General features: G+C 43.0%; 1 protein-coding gene across 2 annotated transcripts in view; it reads right to left on the bottom strand.

Moving 5' to 3' along the window:
• akt2 (v-akt murine thymoma viral oncogene homolog 2) overlaps positions 1 to 22,137 on the bottom strand; it is a 35,375-nt gene that overhangs the window by 12,066 nt on the left and 1,172 nt on the right. Inside the window, exons 2-13 of one of the 2 annotated variants that reach the window (XM_061783329.1) lie at positions 18,250 to 18,414; positions 17,912 to 18,043; positions 17,687 to 17,798; positions 16,900 to 17,053; positions 16,648 to 16,782; positions 14,642 to 14,707; positions 14,483 to 14,551; positions 14,228 to 14,350; positions 1,989 to 2,117; positions 1,640 to 1,854; positions 239 to 326; positions 45 to 147 (exon numbers count right to left, since the gene is read on the bottom strand). In XM_061783329.1, the coding sequence (XP_061639313.1) occupies positions 45 to 147; positions 239 to 326; positions 1,640 to 1,854; positions 1,989 to 2,117; positions 14,228 to 14,350; positions 14,483 to 14,551; positions 14,642 to 14,707; positions 16,648 to 16,782; positions 16,900 to 17,053; positions 17,687 to 17,798; positions 17,912 to 18,043; positions 18,250 to 18,295 (1,372 nt within the window). In that variant the 5' untranslated portion in view covers positions 18,296 to 18,414. The remainder of the gene's footprint in view (positions 1 to 44; positions 148 to 238; positions 327 to 1,639; positions 1,855 to 1,988; positions 2,118 to 14,227; positions 14,351 to 14,482; positions 14,552 to 14,641; positions 14,708 to 16,647; positions 16,783 to 16,899; positions 17,054 to 17,686; positions 17,799 to 17,911; positions 18,044 to 18,249; positions 18,415 to 22,137) is intronic. The other variant, XM_061783330.1, reaches the window with a different exon arrangement.

Genomic DNA, 22,137 nt, shown 5'->3' with positions numbered 1-22,137 from the left:
GCAATGCTGTGACCTTACAGATGCACCACAGTGGATGTACTTACACTTGTCAGGCGGGGTTATTGTAATGGTTTGTGCAGTGAATTCGTCGTCGAAGTATCTCGTATCTGTCTCCGAGGTGACCTGGGGCTTAAAAGGTGGGATGAGCTGTGCAGAAGAACAAGCAAAGTAGTGTTGACATTCAGAGCACCACAATTAAAAAGGTCAAAATGGCACCCTTCCTCTCCTAGTGCGTCACCTTCTTCTCCAAGACATCCTGCCAGTTGATTGAGGTGAAGAACTTATGGGTCATCGCTTCTTTGGCATCGTCAGGTCCGCCGCCGAGCCTGGAAACCACACACAACACACACACAAAAACAGTGTTAACACCACCCACTGAGCTCACAGCTTGTGTAAACACCACACTTAAAATGTGCTGTTCCCTTGTTACGGCCAATTTGAGACGTTCATGTTTAATTTTCTTACCTGCAGGCAGAGCTTCCTGACACGATTTTAGTTACCTAAAAATACTGGAGCTCCTTCAAAACAACAGTCAATGACATCCTTGTTTATAGCCATTAGCCTCGAAAAAACCTAATCAAGGAACACAGCTTAAATGTGGATTACTGCATATGTGCTGGCTGAAGGCAAGATGAGAGAGAAGGGCTCGCAAAACTAAGTTCTATTGACGAGCTGCAATGCAGCAAACGTGGACAGATGCATCTTCAGTTTGTGTCTGGATGGCCAAAATAGAATGTCATTTGTCTTGTCTTGAAAATAACAAGGCTTAGATAAAAAATAATATTTTAGATCTGGTGTTTTGCGATATATGTAGCATAGGCCAACACAAACGGAAAGTTTTTTTTCCCCCTTTTCAGTACTCAATTCTTTAACAAAGTTCTTTTACGCATTATACAGTGGGACTTCTGAAGTCATACAAAACAGCCAATGCTATCTGGGGCACGGGAAAAAATCTAATGATTAAATGAACAATGGTAACAGTCAAGTCATGCTGGTACAATAGAACCTCCAAAGTCAAAAGGGTCATACAATTTGGATTGAATACATTTTTGGGGAAAAATATGCCTCGAAGGTTAAACCATCATGTCACTCCCAAAAATCTCCCAAAAATCCTTGTGAGATTTGAGACTTTCATAATGTCAAATTCAAACTTTATTCACTTTCACTATCTTTTTCTATGCGAAAATTTGTTTTGAAATTAAAAAACTTCGAAGTTCCTGTGTGGAGTTTTGCATGTTCTCCTCGCTCTTGTGTGGGTTTTGTCCAGGGTGCCTTGGCTTCCTCCCACATTCATTTAAAAACATGCATGTTAGGTTCATTGAAGAGACTAAATTGCCTATAGGTCTGAATGTGAGTGTGAATGGTTGTCTATGTGTGCTGCTTTTGACTGACGACCAATCCAGGGTGTACATGCCTCTCGTCCAAATTCAGCAGGGATAGGCTCCGCGACTAATGAGGACAAGTGCAATAGAAAATGGATGGAAGTAAACATCTCGGAAGTCAATCAGTCAAGAGAATGGATTGTCTTTGATTTTAGAGGTTCCAATGTACATTTGTCCAGTCAAATTAATAGAACTGTAGATTAAACTAGATATTACAACTTAGACGATGGTAGTGTATGTCAAAGCTCTGGACATACCTCTGCTTGGGATCCTTTTTAAGCAGGCCAGCCAACAGCGCCTTGGCTTCAGGGGCCAGGTTCTTGGGGAAGCGGATCTCCTCCATGAGGATGAGTTCAAAGAGTCGCTCGTGGTCCTGGTTGTAGAAAGGCAATCGGCCACACATCATCTCGTACATGACCACGCCCAGGCCCCACCAGTCCACGGCGCGACCGTAGTCATTGTCCTCTAGTACCTGTTGGAGTAGAGTGAAGGGAGTGTCTCAAAGTTAAACTCAAACTCTATTTTGCGCACATGTGGTTGTGTGATCCTTATTTTAAATGGAACTTTGCAGTGAAAACTTCTTGTCAAGTTCAGCATATAGGTTACCTCAGGTGCCAAGTACTCAGGAGTCCCACAGAAGGTTTTCATGGTGGCGCCATCAGTGATGCCCTCTTTGCACAGGCCAAAGTCCGTTATCTTTATGTGGCCATCCTTGTCCAACATGAGATTCTCCAGCTGAACAAAAAAAGGAATCAAATTACTTTACTCTATTACCATTGGAAGTGTTCAGTTTCATCAAATGGCAATCACCTATGGGGTTCCTCAAGGGTCAGTTCTGGGACCCCTCCTGTTCAGCTTGTATATGCTATCCTTGGGTCAAATTCTTCAGAACTTTAGTTTTGACTATTATAGCTATGCAAATGACACAGTTATATCTAGCAGTGTCTCCAGATGACTATCGTCCAATTGAGGTGTTGTGTCACTGTCTAAAACAGATAACTGGATGAGGTCAAGTTTTCTTCAATTAGATAATTGTTTTTGGCAGGAAAGAAAAGATGATTGCTCTGAGGGCACGGTGGATGACTGATTAGCACATCCGCCTCACAGTTCTGAGGACCGAAGTTCAAATCCCGGCCCCGCTTGTGTGGAGTTTGCATGTTCTCCCCATGCATGCATGGGTTTTCTCCGGGTGCTCCGGTTTCCTCCCACATCGCAAAACATGCGTGGTAGGTTGATTGAAGACTAGATTGCCCGTAGGTGTGAATGTGAATGCGAATGGTTGTTTGTTTATATGTGCCCTGCGATTGGCTGGCGACCGGTTCAGGGTGTACCCCGCCTCTTGCCCGAAGGTATCTGGGATAGGCTCCAGCACGCCCATGACCATTGTATGGATAAGCGGTATGGAAAATGGATGGATGGATAGCTGTTAGTACATACCTGGAGTCACGCTCTTTAAAAACCAAAGACCAAGTCCGAAACCTTGGTGTACTGATAGATTCCGACCTGACTTTCAACAGTCGTATCAAATCAATTACTAAAACTGCCTTCTACCATCTGAAGAACATATCCAGAGTGAAGGCTTGCATGTGCCAAGCAGACTTGACTATTGTAATGGTCTTTACACTGGCTCCCAGTCAGCTTTAGAATAAAGTTTTGCTACTGGTTTATAAATCACTTAATGGTTTAGGTCCTGAATACATTCAAGAAATGCTAATGGGATATAAATCCAGAAGGGCTCTGAGATTGACAGACAGGTCAAATAGTCCAAAGCAAATATGGTGAAGTCTCATTTAGCTACTTTAGTTTTAAGTACAGGTAAAAAACTACTCTGTTTTCTCATGCTTTTTAGAGCATTTCTAATTTCTTGCATTGTATGCTGTTTTAATCGTACTCTTATTTTTTTTCTTTGTTTTTAAATGCTTTTAATCAAGTAAAGCACATTGAGTCACCTTGTGTATGAAATGCACTATATAAATAAATTTGCTTTGCCGCTAAATGACAAAAACGTGGACAGCATTCATGACAGATGACATGACAATGTATTGAAAACAACAGGAGTTACTACTACTACACTTTGCAGTAGGCAGGTTTACGTTTAGACTTTTTTGTCATTCCGATTGAAGATCTCTGGTCAACTGCTTACATGTGACGTGATCTATTCCGATTAGGATTTATACGATCAGGAATTCTGGGGCCGATCAGCGAGTTAAAAAACAACAACCGATCACTGAGCCGATCACAATGATGGAGCAATAATATAATATTGTTGTGGCGTGTTGTGTTCTCGGCTGTTCGAACATATTTGATAAGATTGATCCAAAGAGCTTTTACCGCATACCAAAGAAACCTGAAACTCGAAGGCTTTGAATCAGAGCAATTAAGCTTAACAAGTGGAACCTACTGACAACGACTGCGTTTACTTTTGACACTTTATATATGGTAAGAAAAATAACGTCATGATTTTGTTTTGCAATAAATTATGATATATATCATGTTCTTATTTAATTTTATATTAATATATTTGAGTGGGGGGGACTCACAAAGTAAGATTTTCATTGATGTGTTTTTATTGTGCATGAAAAACATCTTGAATCTTTAATACTGTTTATTTTAGGCATAAGTAGCAATGACAAAAGCAGTCTTGACTACACTCCACATGTAAATATTGTATTTTTATTTTTACATTTTATATAATATTAAAGCAAGTTTCATTTAGATTTAATGAGGAATTTATTGTTATGCATGTTAAAATCTTTTACAATAGAACCTTACACAACATCAGTCTGGATGCTGGACAAGAGTTGGAGATACATGTGTTCAAAAAACCTTTGCTGCAGGTCTTTGCTTGCCATTAACTGGCAACGAACTTACATACTGTGATAAGTCGCCATGAAAACTAGGTGATGCGTCTTTCTGTCATGGGTGTGTGTTATGGTTGTTGTCTTCCCCCTGTCTCGTACACACCTGCTCCTGAGAGCATATTCGCCACCTGTGCCTCGTTTACCCTAATTACCCGATGCATTTAACCTCGTGTCTCATTCTTTCTGGTCGCCAGTTCGTTGTACCTTGTTGTCATGTTCCAGCATTCCTTGTTTCCACGTCACCGACTCATAGTAAAACTAGACCCTGTTCTGATTATTGACCTTGCGTTTTTGCCTCACGTTTTTTGGATACTGTTGCCTTTTTGGATTGCCTGCCTGTGTACCGACCTCTGCCCGTTTATTAAACCTCTCTTTTTGAAACATTCCATTTGAATTGGAGTCATGCATTTTGGGTCCTGTCCTTTGTTCTGTTCATGACAGAACGAACGGGCCATAACATGGACCCAGCAGACTCAGGCCCGGTGCGCAAAGCCCTTCAAGCGCAGGGTCAACGCATCTCGAAGCAGGATGAGCAGCTTGCTGCCCTTCACCTTCATCGAAAGGGACTGTCAGAGCATCAGGACACTATGATGAGACAGGTGCCCTCACAGTTTGAAGTTCTAATGAATATGGTTCAGAACAAGGAACCAGCTGGCACAGCACCCGATGCTACCACTGTACGACTGTTTCCATGTGAAGCAGTCACCATGCCGCCACCTGCCACCTCCGCTGCTGTCTGCCCAAAGCTCTCTCGAACAGAGAGGTTCTCTGGAGATTCTGGTAATATTAAGCCGTTCATCGCTCAGCGCGAACTCCACTTTGAGGTCCAGGCAGCTGCCTTCCCCACCGAGCGGGCAAAGATTGCTTTTGTCATTTCCCACCTGACTGGTCGTGCGGAGGCTACTGCTGAATGGAGCTGCCATTCCGCCGCGTGTCATTCTTGGGCTTCTTTTGTAAAGACTATGGAGCAAGTTTTTCAGTATCCCACACCACATCGTGAGGCAGCTCGCTCCCTTGTCACCTTACAACAAGGCAAGCGCAGGGTGTCAGATTACGCAATTGAGTTTCCCATTGTAGCAGCTGAGAGTCAGTGGAACAACAGGGCACTACTCGATGCATTTTTTTCAAGGACTGTCCCCTGCCGTCAAAGATCATTTAGTCCCACTAGACCTGCCGACCGACTTGGACACTCTCATCGTTCTCGCCATAAAGATCGACAAAAGGCTTTTGGATCGCGAGCTGGACGGAGATCGGCGGAAGGATGCGCCACCGTGCACTTGGAGGACGAGCATCGGTGACCACACAAACCAAGGCAGATCCCCTGTTGCCAGTCTCAATTCACTGGCTAGCGTCATCACGGATGAACAGATGCAACTGGGAAGGTTCCGTCTCCCCTGAGGAACGTCAACGCCAGCTGAGGGAAGGGCGGTGCTTCTGCTGCGGGCAGTTGGGTCATTCCGTGAGCAACTGTCATGTCAAAGTTGCCGGTAACAAGGATACGGGAGCAGTGAGTCTAACTAAAGTGACACTATGCTCTCCAGATCAAGAGATTCATACATCTGTATTGATTGACTCTGGTTCTGACTGGTTTACTCAACTCCCTCCTCGTTAGACATATGCACCTTAGAACCTTTCAAGTAAGATGCCACCGCAACGCTTATGCTGCAGACGGCAGTTTTATGGGAAAGATCACTCACCGCACCCAAACACTCACATTAACATTTCCTGATTCTCACTCGGAAAGCATTAGTTTTCATGTTTGTGACCCTATGAATTATGAATTTATTTTAGGGAACCCTTGGTTGAAATTACGTAACCCCCACATTGACTGGTCCTCTGGGCATGTTATGTCATGGGGCAGCAATTGCACCCAGAACTGTTTCAAGGCTCCATGTAATGTTTAGGGATAGGTTTCAAATGAAATTCCACAGACCCCATCTGGGGATCCTAACTTGTCTCAAGTGGCCACCTGTTACCATGACATTAAAGAAGTTTTTTTCCAAGTCCAAATCCCTTCCACCCCACAGACCTTATGACTATGCAGTTGACTTGCTGCCTGGAACCACACCTCCACGGGGGAGGTTTTTCTCTCTTTGGGGGCCGGAACACAAGGCTATGAAGGAGTATGTGGAAGAATCACTGGCAGCCGGGATCATTCGCCCATCTTCAACCCCTGCAGGAGCAGGATTTTTCTTTGTGGTCAAAAAGGACAAGACCCTGCGACCTTGTATCGATTACCGGGGTCTCAACGAAATAACTGTGAAAAACAGGTACCCTCTTCCTCTCATTCCACCACCTTTGAGTTCCTGGAGCGAGCAAAGGTTTTCACCAAACTAGACTTAAGAAACACGTATCATCTAGTCAGGATAAGGGAGGGGGATGAATGGAAAACAGCATTCAACATACCAACGGAACATTATGAGTATTTGGTAATGCCTTTTGGACTCACTAACGCTCCAGCTGTCAATGATGTCTTGCGTGACATGTTGAATGTATGTTTTTGTCTATTTGGAAGATATTTTGATATTCTCCCCGGATGAGGAGACTCACATTATTCATGTCCGCTCTGTGTTGCAGCAGTTACTGCAGAATGAACTATGTCAAGGCTGAGAAATGTGAGTTCCACAAGGCGTCCGTTTCTTTTCTGGGTTTCGTGCTGGCTCAAGGTGAAGTCAAAATGGAACCTTGCAAAGTTGATGCCGTGACTAATTGGCCCACTCCCACGTCACGCAAGGATGTACAAAGGTTCTTAGGGTTCGCAAATTTCTACAGAAAGTTCATTAGAAATTTCAGTTCAACAGCCTCACCTTTGCATGAGCTTACCTCGCCACACAGACCCCTTGTGTGGAACCCGGTTTGTCAGTCAGCTTTACAGAAACTAAAATTGAGCTTTACCTCCGCTCCAGTCCTCACTTTGCCAGATCCCAAACAGCAGTTTGTTGTGGAAGTTGATGCGTCTGATGCCGGAATAGGAGCAGTGCTCTCCCAGAAATGTCTCAAGGATGGTAAGTTACATCCCTGTGCTTATCTCTCTAAAAAATGACTCCAGCTGAGAGAAATTATGATATAGGTGACAGTGAACTGCTTGCTTTGGTAGAGTGGGGGCACTGGCTAGAAGGGGCTCAGACTCAGTTTTTAGTATGGACAGATCACAAGAACCTTGAATACTCAAGGTTCTTGGTTCTTAAGGTTCTTAAGAACTTAAGGTTCTTCTTAAGTCTGCTAAAAGATTAGATGCTAGGCAGGCTAGATGGAAGATTTCATTTCATGTTATCCTACCGACCTGGTTCTAAAAATGGTAAGCCAGATGCTTTATGACGCATTTTCTGCGAAGAGAATTCTTTGTCCGGCCCTAAAACCATTTTGCCCAAGTCATGTTTTATTTCTGCTTTTTGGGACATTGAAACTGTGGTAAAAGAGGCTCCAAATAAGACTCTTAGCCCTGAAGATTGCCCTGAAAACAGGCTTTATGTGGTCCCGACCTTAAGGGGAAGAGTCATCCACTGGGCTCACACTAAAGGGACTGTATGTCACCCAGGCATTACCAAAACACAATCTGTGGTCGGACAGCGCTTTTGGTGGCCTAATGTTAGAAGGGATGCTATCAATTACGTCAATGCTTGCCAGGTATGCGCTGCTAACAAGCCCTCTAGTCAACGTCCTTCTGGGGAGATGTGACTCCTGCCAATACCACAACGTCCTTGGTCAGACATTTCCGTAGACTTTGTGACAGGATTACCGGCCTCTAAAGGAAATACCACCATTCTCACAGTTGTTGACAGGTTCTCTAAGATGGCACACTTCATTGCACTGCTGAAACTCCCCTCAGCTAAAGAAACTGCTGAGTTAATGATACACCAGGTATTCAAATTTCATGGTTTTCCCAAGAATGTGGTATCTGATAGGGGCCCCCAATTCATTTAACGATTTTGGAAGGAGTTTTGCAGTTTAATAGGTGCTACTGTCAGTCTGTCATCTGGGTTTCATCCTGAAACCAACGGACAAACTGAGAGGCTGAACCAGGAGACTGGGCTCCGATGTCTCGCTTCACAGGAGCCACAATCCTGGACTCAGAAGCTGGTTTGGGTCGAGATTTCTCACAATTCTCTTTCCTCTGCATCCACTGGTCTATCGCCTTTTCACATTGTGCACGGTTACCAACCATCTCTGATTCCTGCCATAGCCCCCAAGTCCACGGTTCCATCTGCATTGACCTTGGTGAGACGCTGCAGGAGGACCTGGGAGCACGCACGCCGAATGTTGCTACGCCAAGGACGGTCCTACAAGACCGCAGCTGACCGTAGGAGGACACCGGCACCGAACTACAAAGTGGGTCAGCGAGTTTGGCTCTCCACCAAGCATATTCCAAGCCGGGTGGAGTCCCGCTCCCAGGTTTGTTGGGCCCCTCCCCATCACAAAGGTCATCAACCCTGTCACCATGAAGCTCAGGCTCCCAAGGTCGATGCGGGTCCACCCTGCATTTCACGTCAGCCTTCTCAAGCCCGCTCGGGAGTCCCCTCTGGTCCGGCCTTCCAGGCCCCCTCCTCCCCCGTTTCGTGGACTGGGGCCCAGTCTTCACGGTGAGGCAGCTGTTGTCGTCTCGTCGGAGGGGGTTTCAATATCTGGTGGACTGGGAGGGCTACGGGCCTGAGGAACGTTCATGGGTGCCGTCTGGGTTTATCGTGGGTGACTCGCTCATTCGGGACTTCCACATTGCGCATACTGGGGCTCCGGGGCCGTCCGTTGGGGGGGGGGGGGGGGGGGGTGGAGTACTGTCATGGGTTTTTGTTATGGTTGTTGTCTTCCCCCTGTCTCATACTCAGTTTTATTAAAGCAACAGCTAGCTAAAAAGTTACAAGTAGTTAAAAAAAAAGCTCTGCGAAGCGGACCAGCTCTGGTTGGAAGACACCATATTTTCAAGGGCGCAAACTACAATGTCACTGTGCATTTATGTAAAAACTGAGCATGTGCAGAAAGAACGCAGCCTGACTATTACAATTGATCCATTTATATGATCGATTTGGGGAAACGAATATTCCACCCCTGTGAAACCAAATGAAATTCCATTCAGCTTTGGCCTGTTTATTCTGATGGAGGTGTTTATAGTTGGAGGGAAAAGTATGTTGGAAACCTTTTGTCGTTTCTTAAATTTCTGCATAAATTGTCATAAATATGGTCTGACCTTCATGTAAATCACAAGAATAAACTGAGTCTGATTAAACCAATACAATACAAAACTATTAATATTTTTATTAAAAATGATGTAAACATTCACATGACAGGGAGGCAAAAGTATGTGAACCCTTGGATTTAACAACCGGATGACCCTCATTGGGCTGCAATAACCACAACCAGACCTTTCCTGTAGTTGCAGAATAGAACGTGCACAACAATCAGGATGAATTTTGAAACATTAATTCCTCTTTCCAAAACTGTTGCAGTTCAGCAAGATTCCTGAGATGTCTGGTGTGAATAGCTTTCTTGAGGTCATGCCACAGCATTTTAATCGGATTGAGGTTAGGACTTGGACTGGGCCATTCCAGAGCAAGTATTTTCTTCTTCTGAAGCCATTCTGTGATTAATTTGCTTCTGTATTTTGGTTCATTGTCCTGTTGCAAAATCCACCCTCTTTTGAGCTTGAACAGATGGCCTCAAGTTCTTCTGTAAAATATCTTGATAAGCTTGTGAATGCATTTTTCATTGATGATACAAAGTTGTCCAGATCCCATCGAAGCAGAACATGCCCATACCATGATGCACCCTCCACCATGCTTCACAGTTGGTATAAGGTTTTGATGTTGGTGTGCAGTTTTCCTCCACACATGACATTGTGTGTTCCTCCCAAACACTTCAACTTTGGTTTCATCTCTCTACAGAATATTTTGCCAGTAGTGCTCTGGAACATCCAAGTACTCTTTACCAAACTTCAAATCCAATCCAATCCATTTTATTTACATAGCACAATTTAAACAAACACATGGTTCCCAAATTGCAGTACAAAGCAATAAAAACACAGCAAAAAATACAAAATGAGGATAAAAACTAAATAAAATGAGATAAAAACTACATAAAATGAAGTAGGTAAAATCAACAAAATAAAATGCACTGCCAACACAACAGATATACATCACATCAGATACAGTAACTGGTGTTAAAAGCCTTGGTAAAAAGATGGGTTTTAAGCAAGGATTTAAAATGAGACAAAGAGGAGTCTTGTCTGATGTGGAATGGCAAAACATTCCACAGTTTTGGGGGTGCAACAGCAAACCCTGAGAGACCGGCTGGGAATGTAGGGGTGCAGCAGCTCAGAGAGGTACGATGGGGCAAGGCCATTCAAGGCTTTAAAAGCAATTAAAATAATTTTAAAATGAATCCGAAAACCAACAGGCAACCAGTGGAATGAAGCTAAAATGGGTGATATATGCTCATACTTTCCTGTGCTAGTTAAAAGACGAGCTGCAGCATTTTGAAGCAGTTGCAGACCGGTTTGATTTTTGCTAGCTGCCTTAACTGGGAAAAGTTGGATTTAACCACGGCTTTAATTTGGGTGTCAAACTTAAGATCAGACTGTCATCTGCATAATAATGAAAAGAAATACCATGCTTCTTGGGAATTGAGCAGAGTGGGAATAAATAGAGGGAAAATAAGAGAGGGCCAAACACGGAACACTGTGGCACCCCATGTGAAAGGGGAGAAGTGGAAGACAAAGAGTCCGCAAGGTTAACACAAAAGGTTCGCTGAGACAGGTAGGACCTGAACCATTCAAGTGCTGTGCCTCTGATGCCCACCCACTGCTCCAAACGAGTAATCAGGATATCATGGTCCACAGTATCAAAGGCTGAAGTCAGATCTAAAAGTGCTAAGACAACACAGTGACCATAGTCAGTAGCTAAAAAGATGTCATTAAAAACTCTTAAAAGCGCTGATTCGGTGCTGTGTAATGTTTTAAAACCAGATTGGAAAGGCTCAATGATACTTTATTAATAAACTCCACAACCTGGGAATAGATAATCTTTTCCAAGATTTTAGAAAGGAAAGGCAACTTGATGATAGGACTAAAATTTGCCAAAACAGTGGGATCCAGCACAGGTTTTTTTTTGTAAAAAAGGTTGCACAATGGCATGTTTAAAATTAATGGGAACCACTCCTGCAAACAGACTACTATTAATAACTGCAGTAAATGATGGTCCAATAGAAGGGAAAACCTCCTTAAAAAGTCAGGGAGGGACAATATCACTTGGTGAACCGGAGTGCTTCAAAGTGTTCTGGGAGAAGTGAATTTCTCAAGGAAAAAGTGAAGACAGTTTTCACACACAGTTCCAATTCCAACAGTCTGTGGTACATTCAAGGTAGACTAGATAACCTTAAAGAGAACACAAGGCTTGTGAGAGTTTAACAGGACAATATCAGAAAAAAAAAATTTCTTAGCAGCTTTACCAGAGGATTGGTAATGACACCAGGAATCTCTCAACATTTGAAAAGACACTTGTAATTTGTCCTTTTTCCACTTCCTCTCAGCCCTTCGCCTGTCAGAAAGCACGGGTTGTTTCATTCAGCCAGGGCTCAGCCTCTGTTTTAATTTTTAATGGAGCCGGAATGTCCATAGCAGTGTGACAGGTGTCGAGGAACCAAGTGTTCAAAGCCTCAGTATCACTATACACAGGTATGACACATTTTTGACTGAAGGCAGTTGAGAAGTAAGCAGCAGTGGAAGAGTTCATCTGCGAGCGGTAGCGTGAGGTTTGACTGACAGCAAACAGCAGCTTCAAACAGTACAGGCATATGATCAGAGAAAAAAGCATCACAGATCTCCAGATGAGAAACAGACAAACCATAGAATGCACACAAGATCAAGTGTGTGAACACGATCATGCGCAACCCCAGTTACAGACTGGACAAGATTAAAAGAGTCGATGGTGCTTAGAAAGTCCCTCGCTAAAGGGTTCTTGGGGCAACACACGTGAATATTACAATCACCAACAATAAGAACCCGGTCATATTTGGGTATAATATCCGCCAAGAACATCGAGAAGTCCGTTAAAAAGTATTTGTTATATTTAGGGGGCCGATAAACCACCACACACAACACTCTGTGTGAATGTCCCTGATCAAACAGACTCAGTTCAAAGCTGGCGGGAGATGAGAGTGATATCTGTTTGCATTTAAAATCACTCTTAAAAGCAGTCGCAATTCCTCCACCTCAGCCAGATGTCCGGGGGGAATTGAAATAGCAGCACTCGTCAGGTAAAGGTTCCGTGAAAACACAGGACTCACCAGCACTCAGCCAGGTCTCAAAGATAAAGAGGAAGTCCAGTTCCCGAGATATGAAGAAGTCCTTAAGGATAAATGTTTTATTCCCAAGCGATCTGGGGTTGACCAGGCCAAACCTAGCAGGAGCTGGCTGGTCAGGGTGAACAGGTGACGAGGAAGCTCGACACAGAGGGCGCAAATACTCCAGATTCAGTGTGCGCCAGCGGAGACATGGAGAGCAGGGGCCGCGGGGCTGGAAAGCCACATCGGACCGCGCCAACGTAACCAGACAGGCAGGAACAGGTTCCAGGGAACGCTGAGTGACACACAGGCAAGGACCAGCTCCAAAACCACCTTGATCGGGACGTGCCAACACGGCCCTCAGTCTCACAAGGCAGCCGCCACGCTTTCCCTGACATCGGTGCCTTTTACGCAGAGGTGGTGGAATAAGAGTGCGTCGGAGGTATGAAGGGATGTCCGATAGGAAAGGGGGCTCCGTTCCTCGCCCCCCGTAATAGTCCAATTTACGCACATTTCCAGCGGCGATCCTCAGATCTAGTATCGTTTGGTGATCATATACCAGCAGAGAGTGGATGGTTTGTACAAGTGTTGCAAACAGAAAAAAACGCAGACAACAGGTGGAGTGGCTGATGGCCTGCCTGACACACTGGCGCCATCTTGCCACGTGTGCAGCAATGTTTTTTATGACAGCAATGGCTTCCTCCTTGGTGTTCTCCCATGATCCCCATGTGGCACATGTTAGCATGTGCCAGAGATTTCTGTATGTCTTCAGGTGACACTCTAGGGTATTTTATTATATTTTTTAACCCCATTGAGCATTCTGCACTTTGCTCTTGCAGTCATCTTTACAGGACGGCCACTCCTTGGAATAATGTATCTTTGTTCATATATTTATGCCAGTGAGGCATAGTGACAGACAGAACAAAATAATCGTCTTCTATTAGATGGCAGGAAGTACATACAGTAATGAATGTAACCACTTTTTGTGACATTTTTGTTTGTTGGTGTGCCGTGAGATATTTCAATTGTAAAATATGTGCCTTGGCTCCATAAAGGTTGGAAATCACTGCTCTAGTCAGGTCATGTATTCTATCGAGTCAGGTCAACCCAATGTTAAAACATGATTTAACATGAATTAAATTACTTCACACACAACAAAACTTTAGAGCATGATTCGACAGAACGCCTGGATGTTCACTTACAACCGTTACTGCTACCACTAGCTTGCTAGGCTACATAACGTTTTTTTGCCTGCTTTCAAGCGTGAACATACCTCAAGCCTTAAACAAATGTCCTCTCCCGAGCACCGGTGACCACCAACACACGTTTTTCCCGATTTTGTTCTTATAAACACAGGGCGCGTTGTCTGTCCCACACCGCCGACATTTTTTAAAATAACTTTATTGGTGGTCAGATATTTACAGTACTACGTCAAAAGACATGCGACAAGGCTAAAAATAAACTAGCTTTTGGATTCAAATATACTGTACACGATGGCGACATGGAGTAAATGTATTTTACGGAGCATTGATCGGATTGGCAAATTATGACATTTAAGTCGATCAGCATAAAATGCTAATTATCGGCCGATACCAATCAGGCCGATCAGATCGGTGTAAAGTCTAGTTTTAAATGCAGTTGTAAACATTTAGACAAAAGTATCACTTCCTTATCAATGCAAAAAATATATTAATAGGAAGGGTGACACCTTACCTTTAAATCCCTGTAAACGACATTGCATGAGTGTAGGTATTCCAGTGCTGATACTATTTCTGCACCATAAAATCGGGCTCTGTCTTCTGTGAACACTCGGTCCCGGGATAAGTGAAAGAAGAGCTGCAAATCAACAAAGACGACACCGGATTTAAAGAATATTCAAAATGTTTAAAAGTCACTAAATAACGTCTTTACACAGATGAGAAATCTTTCAAAAACATGCATGCAAGTGAGATAAAGAGAATAACTTACTTCTCCCCCATTTGCATACTCCATCACAAAGCATAGACGGTCATTTGTTTGAAAAGCATATTTTAGCGTCTGAGTGAAAAGAGGAAAACTGATGTCACAGCATCATTCAGACTATAAATGACAGTTGGATTTTGAAGAACTAGGGGCTTGGTGACTTACTGTTAGAAAGGGATGCCGCGTATTTTGGAGGACTCTGCTCTCTGTCACTGTGTGGGCTACCTCATCCTAAAGCAAATATACATTTTGTACATGTAACAAGTGTAAGCACAGACACAAACTACCAGTAATAGAGTGAATATAAAGCACAATTACGTAACAGAAAATTACACTGGCTATGACAGTATTGGCATCGATAACCACAATGTATCTCACTGGACAGTCTTCTGGATTTTCTCATGTATGAAAAAGTGAATCAAGGGTGAAATGTGTTGCAATGCACATTTTCTCCACCGCAAACTTCAGGTTTACAGATGCCACATCTGCTAAACAGACGTCTACCATGACACAAAGTGACATCAGATAAAGTAACAGTACAGTAAAGGTAATTGTTGTTATTTTTTTAATTATTTGAGGTACTACATGTATTTATTCAAGTCAATGATGTTTTGTGCGATTAATCAGAGCATGGCGTGTGGTAGAGCGAAGGCCTCTATTTGAGGTCAACCCTTTGAGGAAAACTGTCAGTTATAAAATGTTTTTGTAGAAATGTTTGTTTAAAAAAAAAAAAACACCATCAATCATATCTCATTCAGGGTCCCCCGGGGGCTGGCACCAGGTATGGTGGGGGCCGCCGGGCCGGGTGCTGACACATTTGTGCTGATTTCCGGTCTGCTCACCCCATCCTCCCACCCACCCACTCCCCCCTTCTCTGCTCTGTCGGTCCTCCAGTTTCAATGCATCATACACCCATCTGTGGGGGATGGGCAGGGAAAGGCTGGGGAGGACACTTGGCCGGGCGCGTCTTCGTGCGTGTTCTTCTTCGTTAGTTTTCGCCACTTCATCTTACAGCTGGGCGGACTGTGGCCGTCGGGACTGGGGGCCGTTTTTTTGGGGGTTTGGTTGGTTCCGGGGGGAGGCCAGGACGTTGGTCCCGGTTCCGGTCGGTTCTCGATGCCCAACCCTACTCACAATGGGCGCTTAACTTGGGCTTGCTTAAGTGGGCTACGACTGTTTATTTTTTTTTGGGGGGGGTGGCAGCCGGATCCTGTGTTGGGCCCTGTTGGTGGCTGGGGCCCCCATGCTCTCCGGGGGTTATGGGGGCGGTGGCTGCACTGGGTGGGGGTGCGGTGTTCCGGTGCCCGTGCCCCTCCGCCTCTCAGGGCGCTTCGGTCGGCCTTGGGACCTTCCTGGGTCCTGCGTGGTCAGTGGCGTTCCCCTGGTTCCTCAATGTGCCGGCTAAGCAACTCCGCACACTAGTTGACTAACATGCATCTGATATGGTGTTCATTCACTAATAAGTCCGAAAGAAACAATACAGACTTTAATTACTTTTGCTGGAATCACTTATAACAACATAGGTTATACTAACATATCAACTCACAGGTTCTTACAGGTGTTTAGACACTAAAAAAGAATCCCACCGCACTACTCCACAGTAGCACTGCCTTGCTCACTTTCCCACATCCTGTCCTTCCCTTTTCTGTCCTCTCTTATCTGTTTCATTGGTTGGTTATTGCATGTCCTCACCGGGTGTCCCCCACCCACCAATCTACAAATAACTGTTGTAATGTTACTTGTGTTCAAATATCTAGACTGTCTCACTATTGTTCTGCTGTGGTTTTCACCCCTTGTCCACTCTGTCCCTCTCTCATTCCCCTAAAACCCTTTTCTGTCTGGCTGCATTTTCAATAAACATCAGAATAATAATAAAAAAAATGTAAATAAGCAGAGTATTTCAAACTCCCCTGTTACACAGCAAAACTGTTCTAGCACAAAGGTATACAGAGCCACCATTCTGCAAGGCCATGAAGTTGAACAGGAAAGGTTTAAAAATAATAATAATAATAAAATAAAAAAGCATCATCAACTAAAAATGTAATGTATACCGGTGGGACAAAAGAACCTACCGTACCCCAGCCGCAAAGTGATCATTTAAGACACCAAAGCATGTTCTAAACCCTATGCACTGGTTCTTTAGAAGACATTGCAACGAGACAAGCACTAACTTTAGCAATGATGACTTCTTTGCGGAGGATTTTCATGGCGTAGTACATGCCCGTAGCCTTCTCCTTCACCAGGATTACTTTGCCGAACGTCCCCTTGCCCAGTAGCTTCAGGTAGTCGAAATCACTCATGTTCTGCTGAGGCGATGACAGAAAAGCCACAATGGCCAAAACACATCAACTCCTGTTATCAAGCCGCAAATAACCCCTCGGCGTAAAACGAGGCTTGAAAACACTTATAAAATGTGAGCTGACCACTTTTGAGCGGGATTTAGACACGGCGATCTCCATCTCCTCTGCGCCGCTGCTGTCACTCGGCGAGCCAAATTTGATCTCCATGGGCTCCTCGTCCTGCTGCTGACTCTTTAGGCTGTTTGCCACCGCCTGGATCGATCGCATCCATTCTTCCCTAAAACAACAGTGCATATAAACACATTTGAATGACAATGTCCCTTCATATTTAGAAACAAATTTTCCCTCGATAAATGTTTGTATTATTATGAAGTACATTTAAACAGGAAGAGTAAATAGTTAGTGAAATTCAGATGGTACAAAAAAATACTGCAAAAACGAATCAGCCAAACCTGCTCCATCAAGCCATGTTTGTTATTTAAAGACTTAGCAAAGGTTACATGAACAAAAAGAGCCTGCTCGGTTATAATCGAGTCTAATTTAGCCCCAAATTCTATTTTGAGTGGAAATGTAATTCTCACAAAAATGGATTTCCCTGCCTTAATGAACAATGGGTTGTTGAAGCGCCCTGTGTTTCTTTGGAGAGCATACGTTACTCTACTGTTGAAACTTGAGACTCACTCAAGATAACAATGTCAATGGTAAATAAAATCATGATAGGATCAAGGTTTAAAGACAAACATCTCCATTAGTTTAGAGTGGAACTTCAACTCTTGAGCAAATGTCTTGAAGCTCATAAAATTATGATTCCCACCAAACGTTTCAGGAAAACCACATTTCATTATACATTGTTTCAATAGCCAAAGATTATCGTCAGTAGCAGTGTGGATGACTTTGTTTTGAAACATACCTCTCCTCATTGCTGTCTACATGGAAGGTGCGTTCAATGACTGAGGTCCACTGCAGGCAGCGGATGACAAACGTGTTGGGCCTGGGCCTCTCCGTCTTCATCAGCTGGCATTCTACAAAGCACAGAGCTACTAGATAAGAAGACTGGAGGAAGGGGTCACCAAAGCATGGAAAGAAACATGTCAAAGTTCAACACCACATGCACCAGCCGGGATGCGGAACTGACCTGCGACGGAGAAGTTGTTGAGAGGTGGCAGGCTGTGATCGCTGGACACTTCGGGCTTCTCTTTGTAGCCGATGAAGGAACCGTCACTCTTTAGGATGAAATAACGAGGCCTCCAGGTTTTAATGTACTCACCTAGTGACACAAAAGTTGATCACAGTTAATTTTTAACTGATTAAAACTGTTTCTGGATTTAGTAATGAAACAAATGTACACTAAAATCAATCATCAATGCGACAAAATCATGTGGTGCTCATCAGCGAGAGGCCCACATTTCTAAGCGAGTTAGGCAGAAATTCACAAAGATTTGGGAACACACAATAGCATTAGCGATACTGTACCTCTCTTGTGGAGCCATCCCTCTCTCACAACGCTGACTTCATTCATGCTGGGGCAGAAGACTGTCTGGGTTGGGAGGGGGCGGCAGACCAGCTGGTGCAAACTGTTCAAACTAACTGCTTGAGAGAGAGTGACAGCGACTCAGATACAACACTTGTCCAGAGGGCCTAGAAAGAAAAAGGACAGAGAAAAACACCACAGCGTGAAGAATAAGAACACTTGGTCATCATCACTGACAAAAACGTTCATATATGTGTCTGAGAAGACAATGGCATGAACACAAGAAAACAAATTATAATGTACAAGAATAAAGTTGTAATATTACAAGAAGCTGAAATTTGTAGTTTTAACCTTTTCAGCTTTAACTTTACATTCACGATATGCCTTTATTCTTGTAACATTGTGTCTGTATTCTCTTATTACAATTAGGGCTATTACTATCGAATCTTTTTAGAATCGATTCCATGTGAAACATTGGTTCCGCGGCGCAAACGTGGCTCCGGGCTGAACATTTATTCTTTTTTGGTTAGAGCTTAGAGTCAGCAATTTTGTGGCAACCTTTTTAAGTCGACTTAGGCGAGGTATTAGATTTTACAATTTTACCTAATTAAAATGGTGAGTATTCTTATACTTTGGTATAGGCACTTAAAAGAAAATGCTACTTTCAATCACATGAATGACTTTAATAATCCATCCATCCATCCATTTTCTGAGCCGCTTCTCCTCACTAGGGTCGCGGGCGTGCTGGAGCCTATCCCAGCTGTCATCGGGCAGGAGGCGGGGTACACCCTGAACTGGTTGCCAGCCAATTGCAGGGCACATAGGAACAAACAACCATTCGCACTCACAGTCATGCCTACGGGCAATTTAAAGTCTCCAATTCATGCATGTTTTTGGGATGTGGGAGGAAACCGGAGTGCCCGGAGAAAACCCACGCAGGCACGGGGCCGGGGGGGGAACATGCAAACTCCACACAGGCGGGGCCGGGGATTGAACCCGGGTCCTCAGAACTGTGAGGCTGACGCTCTAACCAGTCGTCCACCGTGCCGCCTGACTTTAATAATATTACACCTTTTTTCTTAAAACATTACCAGTGGTTGAAAATACAACTATTCTCATATCATCATGTATTTCTCATAATATTGTCACTTGTTTCTCATACCATTGTGACTTCTCCTAATTGTAACACTTCCTCCTTTGATTTTACTGTCTATATAAAACCAAAGTACAGTATTCTAGCATTGCCAGGAGCTAAAGTTTAAGAGCCCAGATTTAATTTTATTTATGTATATATATATGTATGTATATGTATATATGTATATATATATGTATATATGTGTATATATATATGTGTGTATATATATATATATATATATGTATATATATATATACATATATATATACACATATATACATATATATATATATATATATGTGTGTATATAGACACACATACATACACGTATTATACAAACAGCCCAACGGCAACTGTGACATATGTTCAAATGCACTACTAAATCAGGTGCAGTGATCAACATGAAACAACAGTAGTGGTATACAATAAATGTGAGTGGCTAATTCTATGGGCCAGGCTGTGCTAAAACGAGTTATGTTCAGCCTGGGGAGGCGTATGTGAACACAAAGCAAATCTTATTCCACAGAACAAAGGACACTTTCTGTGAATTGTGGGTTAGGTCTCCACAAGCACTATGCTGCAATCATGTGCTTACCTTTACATGTTTCACCACCAGCCCACAACACAGAAAAGTGCTGAAATGTGCACGTCACATTGTGCCTATCTGACCATCTGACATTTATGACAACACGATGGGAAAGTGCTCACCACTGATACCTCGTCATTTTTTTTCCAGTGTCAAGTTATAAATAGTGGATATCAATATTATTATTAAAGCAGTGCCAGGAAGAGCTCAAATGTAATGTCACTGAATTCCAATTAGTCTGTCACAATGATTGTCGTGTAATGGCCAATCAGTTAGATGAATTGGAATATTTGGGCTAGGGCTGGGCATTTAATCAAATTCATCAATTAAAAACATGCATGGTAGATTAATTGAAGACTCTAAATCGCCCGTAAGTGTGAATGTGAGTGTGAATAGTTTTTTTTTTTTCTATGAGCCCTGCGATTGGCTGGCGACCAGTTCAGGGTGTACCCCGCCTCTCGCCCAGAGTAAGATGGGATAGGCTCCAGCATACCATGAACCGAGCGAAGATAAGCAGTACGGAAAATTAATGAATGAATTTGAGTTTGTCAAGATTTTGTTAACCAAATTTCTTTTAGCTGCTGTAGTCCAAAGTGTCTTCCAGCTGACACCAACAACATGGCTGCGGACAAAGTGGAGCTAGTTCACAAAAGCACAGTCAGTTTTGCTAAATAAGTTACAGTGATTCATGCTAAGAAACAGACGAGTACGAACGGAATCATTTTCACATCGTTTTCCATATGACAAGAAAGCAGTCCGCCTGAACATTTACAAAGACATGGTGCCCATTTTATGTTCCAAAAGCAGTGATTTATTGACATGCTGGAAATGTTGGATCCCATGTATGTCCGTCCAATACACAAATATTTTCACCAAGGCTGCCTTGCCTCACCTGTAAAACCAGGGCTATAGTTATTGAATATGTTTCGAATTGCGTGTTCTATCAATTATCCCATCAATCATTTGAATAAAAATAGATTTTGCATCATAAATAATAGAGTACATGTGGGGTGCAGGTATTATTTTTATCCACTCGCCATCCTTGCTATCTACTGTAGTATCTATGACTGTGAATTTATATTGCTTTAAAAGGTGGGGCCTGTGTTTTAAGTGACTCGATGTGAATTGTGGCCAACGCCAGCTCGTGTATGAATATGCGTATTACGTGTTTTTTTTTCTTACCATTTGCTCAACATAGCACAGTAGATTGCAATACGTTCTAACTAGTAGGGATGATAATCAATAAGAAAATCAATTCCATTGAATCTAATCCCTTTTGTGAACCGTTTCCCCATATTGATCCCCTATAGTAAATATTCGGCTCCTTATTCGAATCCCCGGGAACTGGTTTCACAGATTAATTTTCTGTGACGTCACGTGGCTCAGCCAGACTGCAGATTTAGAACTTAGAATTTAGCTTGTGTTATATACCAACAACATTGTGCATGTTTTTTTTTTCATATACAACAACCTATCTGGAATCAATATGAGCACTGATAAGGAATCAAATCGATAATGGCATCAACATTGATAATTTCTTATCAATTATCATCCCTATTAACTAGCAATGGTAAGCTATATCAAATTAGCTAACATCAATATGGTACCTTGTGTTGATCAGACAAGCTGCTGAGGTACACATTATTACACTTGGTCTTCCTTGTTGAATGTGAAATGGTCTCTAAACGCTTGACATTTTCTGTCTTTACAAACACCTCCTGGCTTGCCACCATAGCACTGAATTATTTCTACATGGAGTGGTGTGTGTGACTGCTGTAACATTAGTCTGCCCTATCCCTACGAAGCTTCGAGGCAGATTTTACTTCAACCTTTTTTTTTTGGCAATTGACTCACTTAATGTATTCAAATAATCGTCATAGCCCTAAACCATAACTCGATATGAGAAGGCGTGTGAAAGAGCTGCAGGGGTTGCATTGTTAAATGTAAATTCATTAAGAATCATGTTTACATACATGCTTTGACAAAATGGAAAAAAAAATATTCACATTATAGAAAATAAAAATATGAATTTTAATATTTCTGAATAAGTTATTGCAAGTTATTACTAGGGGGAAACTTGCTGGGGGGAAAAACCTGTTTCAAAGTTTGGGAATAAAGCAACTCCCAGAAGGGGTAAAGAAACCAAAGAACAAAAATCTTTGGTCATTT

The sequence above is a fragment of the Phyllopteryx taeniolatus genome, chromosome 8 (genome assembly GCF_024500385.1).
Source record: "Phyllopteryx taeniolatus isolate TA_2022b chromosome 8, UOR_Ptae_1.2, whole genome shotgun sequence".
NCBI lineage: Eukaryota > Metazoa > Chordata > Actinopteri > Syngnathiformes > Syngnathidae > Phyllopteryx > Phyllopteryx taeniolatus.
The sequence above is the reverse complement of the archived record's forward strand: the minus strand, read 5'-3'. Positions and strand labels throughout refer to the sequence as shown.